General features: G+C 54.6%; 1 protein-coding gene across 1 annotated transcript; it reads left to right on the top strand.

Moving 5' to 3' along the window:
- Window positions 1–3,972: 3,972 nt before the first annotated feature.
- On the top strand, window positions 3,973–6,254 carry SLC16A11 (solute carrier family 16, member 11). The gene is made up of 5 exons (XM_011958466.1): window positions 3,973–4,109; window positions 4,367–4,574; window positions 4,811–4,954; window positions 5,120–5,887; window positions 5,976–6,254. Exons 2-5 carry the CDS (start codon window positions 4,373–4,375, stop codon window positions 6,203–6,205), a joined length of 1,344 nt encoding a protein of 447 aa, XP_011813856.1. The 5' UTR covers window positions 3,973–4,109; window positions 4,367–4,372; the 3' UTR covers window positions 6,206–6,254.
- Window positions 6,255–6,653: the final 399 nt, after the last annotated feature.

Genomic DNA, 6,653 nt, shown 5'->3' with positions numbered 1-6,653 from the left:
AAAAAAAAAAAAAAAAAAAAAAAAAAGAGCAGCAATGAGCTCTAACACATGTCATATTTGGGCACCATTCTACGTTCTTTTCTTATATATGTATTCACAGTGACTCATTTAATTCTTATAACAACCCATCAGGTAGCTACTGTTATTATCCCCATTGTAGAGATGAGGAAACTGAGGCACAGAGAGGTTGAGTCACACTTGCTCATCATCATATAGTTACTAAGTGGTAGAATGTGGGCGAAAGATTACCTAGGTGCTGAGGCAAGAGACTGGAGGCACAAACTGTTTCAGTATAATAAAGAAAATAGTTAGAATAAAGACAGTCATAATACAAATTAGATATAGAGATGATCGTGGACAATTATCAATCATTATTAGAAAGATTATTAATCATTAGCTTTTAATATTCTCTTTGTTGCATTACTAATATAACCTAGGAATAACCAGCAGGTATAGGGGTCAGGTGCTGAAGGGACATTGTGAGAAGTGACCTAGAAGGCAAGAGGTGAGCCTTCTGTCATGCCAGCATAAGGGCCCCTTGAGGGCTCCTTGGTCAAGCAGAGACGCCAGTGTCTGGGAAGACACCCATTACTTAGCAGACTGTGAAAGGGAGTCTCCTTTCCTTGCAGGAGTCAGGGAACAAGGAGTCAGGGAACACTCTGCTCCACCAGCTTCTTGTGGAAGGCTGGATATTATCCAGGCCTGCCCGCAGTCATCCGGAGGCCTAAACCCCTCCCTGTGGTGCTGTGCTTCAATGGTCAGGCTCCTTGTCCGCTTTCATGTTCCTCCTGTATTCCTGGTTCCTCTTTGAAGTTCGTAGTAGATAGAGGTAGAAATAGTAAAAGTCTTAAAGTCTTTGATCTTTCTTATCAGTGCATAGAAGAAAACACTGACGTAGGTTGCCTTCTCTCTCTCTACTTCGGCTACCTAAAAGGGAAGGGACCCTTGTCCTGTGATCATGTGACTTGCTTCACTTTGTCAATCACTTAGAAGATCCACGCCCCTTACCCTGCGCCCTTATCTTGTATGCAATAAATATCAGCACGCCCAGCCGGTACGGGCCACTACCGGTCTCCGCGTCTTGATGGTCCCCAGGGCCCAGCTGTCTTTTCTTCTATCTCTTTGTCTTGTGTCTTTATTTATTACAGTCTCATCTCCGCACACGGGGAGAACACCCCCTAAGCCCCATAGGGCTGGACCCTACGGTAGAGCTGGAATTCAGCCCCAGGAAATCTAACTTGGGAGTCTATTCTCCTAATCTCTGTGCTATTTTATTCCGTCAGCAAAAGATGACAAGTTTTGCTAAGAATATAGGGAGTCTGAGGTAGAAGAGGAATGTGCCCTTCCACAGCCCCAATCCCAGGCTCTAGGATACCCTTCTGGCTTCATAAGCATCCCGCGAAGGTGCTCAGCATCACTTAGCACAACTCCCAGAGGCAGAGGGCCGGGTCTTCGCTCTGAGTGCCCTGTATTTCTGCCTCACCATGGGGAGACTGATTCGTTTAGCTTGGAGCAGAGTCTTCAGCAGCCTTCTCAGGAAGCAGGATCCCTGCCCTCCCCGGTGGCTGAGGACCTGCTTTCACAACAGCACTCCGGGCTGGGGAAACCAGTGGGGCCACTTTCCTAAGGTGTGTCTGTCACCTTAGACCTTCACGAACAGGACGTTTCAAGCAGGGAGCATGACATATGCAAAAATTGAGGAGTGAGGAAAAGCTAGGCATGTCCACAGAGCGGAGAAGATAGTGGCTGATGGGAGGCTGCAAAAGGGAGGGAGGAGAGACGGTTTGGAACGGTAACCTAGGTCTACCTTTGGTTATTGTAAAAGGCCTGTACAAAGTACAGAAATGTGATTTTTTCCCTCTTTAGGCAGTGGAGAGCCGTTAAAGGTCATGCTGTGTTTTTCATGTTTACAGTTTCGCTCCTTAAGAAGCTGTTTTTGTCTTTACATGCAGATTCTTTCCCAACAGTTAGGAAACACTGCCATCATGTGGCTCGGTGGATGCATGATCCCAACTTAGGCTGCCGAATGTTCTATCCTAGGTTTAATAATTAAACCAAAGAACACACCTGGGAATTCAAACAGCTGAGGTAAAGACCTGTCAAAAAGGACATTTTATATAAAGTGTTTCAAAAAATCAATACCTGGGTTCCATGACCTGATTTCTTACTTTGCTTTCAAAAGTCTAACCTGGCCAGGCATGGTAGACTGTAATCCCAGCACTTTGGGAGACCCAGGTGGAAGGATTGCTTAAGTTCAGGAGCTTGAGACCAGCCTGTGCAACATACTGTGACCCCCTCTCTACAAAAAATGAACAAATTTAGCCAGGCATGGTGGCGTGGAGCCTGTAGTCCCAGCTACTCAGGAGGCTGAGGTGGAGGATCGCTTGAGCCTGGGAGGTCAAGGCTGCAGTGAGCCATAATGGTACCACTACACTTCCGCCTGGACAACACCCTGTCTCTGTAAATAAATAAATAAATACATACATACATACGTAAAAAATAAAATTCTAATCTATGTGTTTAGAGATTCTGATCTCAAGAATTCTTTCTATTCCCAGTGACCCCTTATTTTAGAATCCTGCGTTTTCTGTCCCTGCAATGGTTCCACCCTTTCCAGGGCAGTTTGCATCAAGCTGTATCCAGGATAGTTCTCTTAAGTGTGCCAGATTTTGTTTCAGTTCCGGGATTGTTCTCCCTGTAGGTCCCACAGTTGGACAGACCTAAATTCAAATATTCACACCATTTTTTCCCTGTGAGCTTCAGTTACTGCATCTATAAAAGAGGCACGACACTGGCCGGGCGCGGTGGCTGACTCCTGTAATCGCAGCACTTTGGGAGGCCGAGGTGGGTAGATCACCTGAGGTCCTGAGTTCCAGACCAGTCTGGCCATGGCGAAACCCCATCTCTACTAAAAAATACAAAAATTAGCCAGGATTGGTGGCATGCGCCTGTAATCCTAGCTACTCGGGAGGCTGAGGCAGGATAATTGCTTGAACCCAGGAGGCAGAGGTTGCGGTGAGCCAAGATCTCGCCACTGCACTCCAGCCTGGGCTACAGAGTGAGACTCCATCTAAAAGAAAATAAATGAATAAAAGAGAGCAACAACTTCTTCATAGGGTTATTGTAAGATGAAATGATAGCATGTGTAAACAGTGCCTGGCACATCGCAGGTCTTCACTTTGAGAGAGTCCTGTTCCATCCCTCTATCCTTGGGGACCTGTTATTTTATTATCTATCTATTTATTTATTTATTTTTGAGACGGAGTCTCGCTCTGTCGCCCAGGCTGGAGTGCAGTGGCATGATCTTGGCTCACTGCAACTTCTGCCTCCTGAGTTCAAGAGATTCCCCTGCCTCAGCCTCCAGAGTAGCTAGGATTACAGGCGCATGCTCGTGCCACCATGCCTGGCTAATTTCTTTGTATTTTTAGTAGAGATGGTGTTTCGCCACGTTGGCCAGGCTGGTCTCGAACTCCTGACCTCAGGTGATCCACCCACATCGGCCTTCTAAAGTGCTGGTATTATAGGCGTGCACCGCGCCCAGCCTGGGGGTCTGTTATTCTAAGCACAGCTCTGGCACTCAGTGGAAGTCTGTGATCTGATATCCGAGATTTACCTGGTCCTCATCAACGTTCCTGAAAACAAAACTACTCATCCCCTCAGGCTTTTGGGACCATCCCTATTTCCACGCGTTGGCAGTGGACCCCGGGGTCGCTGGGGTTTGCAATCCACGTGTCTCCCCTGCGCACAGCAGGCGGCAGGTGCATGGGTGTGAGCAGGGCAGGGCCCCTCGGCATTCATTGCTCTCTGCTCCCTCCCCGGGGCTGGGGGTTGTGTGTGTACATAATTCAATCCCCGTGGGACTGGTGTCTGGCCTCACCCGCGGCTTGGCGGATTGGTTGTTTCAGCTCGCCCCCGCCCTCCGTACCCCCGGCGTCCCAGGTGGTTCGGGCCCCTGTGGTGATCTCTGTTTACCGAGAGAGCTCGTTCAAGTTGGGCTCCATCGCTGCTCTCGCTCCCCTTCGGGGCCCCCGCCCGCCTGGGAAGCGGAGAGAAAGCCGGGCCCAGCCCTTCCTCGCCCTTCCCCTCCCCGCACAGCCCGGAGAGGTCGGGTAAGGGGGAAGGAGTGTACGTGGGACGGGGAGCCCCGGGCCTGGGGGATCTGGCTGTCCCCGTCCCGGTACCTCGCGCGGACCCTGGAGTTCCAGCCCTAGGCCCAGCTCCGGCTCCCTCTGCTCTGCGCCATCGCGCTCGGGGTGACGGGCCCACCCCGGGGGAGCAGCCAGAGGCTGGATCTCAGGGATGCCAGCTCCCCAGCGGAAGCACAGACGTGGAGGCTTCTCTCACAGGTGTTTGCCCACCCCCGCAGACGGCGATGACCCCCCAGCCCGCCGGACCCCCGGACGGGGGCTGGGGCTGGGTGGTGGCGGCCGCAGCCTTCGCGGTGAACGGGCTGTCCTATGGGCTGCTGCGCTCGCTGGGCCTTGCCTTCCTTGACCTTGCCGAGCACTTTGACCGAAGCGCCCAGGACACTGCATGGATCAGCGCCCTGGCCCTGGCGGTGCAGCAGGCAGCCAGTGAGGCGGGCTCTGAGGCGAGAGACGGGAACCGGGAGGAGGGGCCGTGAGAGGAGGGATGGGAGACCCACCTGATTACCCGACAACCTGAGAAAGGGCGACCGGCTCTAGAAAATAGTGCATCTTAAGGTCAAGGAGAGGAATCATTAGTTCGAGGGAGGTAAACAGCCAATGAGAGGTGTTGGAGAGAGTTTGGGCCCGGGGGCGTGTCTTTCGTTGACTCCGTCCCCTTCCAGGCCCCGTGGGCAGCGCCCTGAGCACGCGCTGGGGAGCCCGCCCGGTGGTGATGGTTGGGGGCGTCCTCGCCTCGCTGGGCTTCGTCTTCTCGGCTTTCGCCCGCAGTCTGCTGCACCTCTACCTCGGCCTGGGCCTCCTCGCTGGTGAGGGAAGTGGGATGCCCGGGTCATTCAGGGTGAAGGTGGGGACAGGAGCTTGTGGGACCTGGGGTAGCGAACGAGGTGAGGGCCTGGTGCGGAGAGCAGGACTGGGAATGCTGGGGCGGGCGTCCCCAGTGCCGGCCCCCATCCCTTCCCATTCATTCGCAGGCTCTGGTTGGGCCCTGGTGTTCGCCCCTGCCCTAGGCACCCTCTCGCGTTACTTCTCCCGCCGTCGAGTCTTGGCGGTGGGGCTGGCGCTCACCGGCAACGGGGCCTCCTCGCTGCTCCTGGCGCCAGCCTTGCAGCTTCTCCTGGATTCTTTCGGCTGGCGGGGCGCTCTGCTCCTCCTCGGCGCGATCACCCTCCACCTCACCCCCTGTGGCGCCCTGCTGCTACCCCTGGCCCTTCCTGGCGACCCCCCAGCCCCACCGCTTAGTCCCTTAGCTGCCCTCGGCCTGGGTCTCTTCACACGCCGGGCCTTCTCAATCTTTGCTCTAGGCACAGCCCTGGTTGGGGGCGGGTACTTCGTTCCTTACGTGCACTTGGCCCCCCACGCTTTAGACCGGGGCCTGGGGGGATACGGGGCAGCGCTGGTGGTGGCCGTGGCTGCGGTGGGCGATGCGGGCGCCCGGCTGGTCTGCGGGTGGCTGGCAGACCAAGGCTGGGTGCCTCTCCCGCGGCTGCTGGCAGTATTCGGGGCTCTGACTGGGCTGGGGCTGTGGGTGGTGGGACTGGTGCCCGTGGTGGGGGGCGAAGAGAGCTGGGGGGGCCCCCTGCTGGCCGCGGCTGTGGCCTATGGGCTGAGCGCGGGGAGTTACGCCCCGCTGGTTTTCGGTGTGCTCCCCGGGCTGGTGGGCATCGGAGGCGTGGTGCAGGCCACGGGACTGGTGATGATGCTGATGAGCCTCGGGGGGCTCCTGGGTCCTCCCCTGTCAGGTAAGGACCTGAGCTCGCAGATCTGCCTACATCTATCCTCTGCCCCTGGGGTTTCGGGGCTTCTAAATTCCCTTACCCATCTTCTCAGGCTTCCTGAGGGATGAGACAGGAGACTTCACCACCTCTTTCCTCGTGTCTGGCTCTTTGATCCTCTCTGGCAGCTTCATCTACATAGGGTTGCCCAAGGCGCTGCCCTCCTGTGGTCCAGCCCCCCCTCCAGCCATGCCTCCCCCAGAGAAGGGGGAGCTGCTTCCGGCTCCCCAGGCAGCCCTGCTGTCCCCAGGAGGCCCTCGCTCCACTCTGGACACCACTTGTTGATTGTTTTCTTGTTTGAGCCCCTCCCCCAATAAAGAATTTTTATTGGGTTTTCCTGAAACCTCCAACTGTTCGCCAATCGAGGACCCTGAAAATATTCTCCTTAAGACAGCCAGAAAGGCCGGTTCAAAGGAACAGGATCCCAGAAGGCCCTGGGTATGAAGAAGGGGGACTGTCAGTCCAGGCAACCCATTTCTCTTCGCCCAAGTCCTGGCCGTAACAGGGAATCTTTGCAAAGTTGTCTGGCAGCCAGTTTCAGTGTGTTGCTGGGGTTGGAGGTGGGTTGCTCGTGGGTGCTATCTGCCCCATCTTCATGTCCCTTACCCTAGTCCCCAGACCTCCCAGACTAACTCTTCCCTGCATTTCAATCTCCTTCTATGAGCCTGAGGGAAATACAAGAATCCTAGGCTCAGACTTCAGTTCTACCAAAGCTGTCCACACATCTATAACC

This window comes from Colobus angolensis, unplaced genomic scaffold, assembly GCF_000951035.1.
Source record: "Colobus angolensis palliatus isolate OR3802 unplaced genomic scaffold, Cang.pa_1.0 Scaffold47, whole genome shotgun sequence".
In the NCBI taxonomy this organism is placed as follows: Eukaryota; Metazoa; Chordata; class Mammalia; order Primates; family Cercopithecidae; genus Colobus; species Colobus angolensis.
The sequence above is the reverse complement of the archived record's forward strand: the minus strand, read 5'-3'. Positions and strand labels throughout refer to the sequence as shown.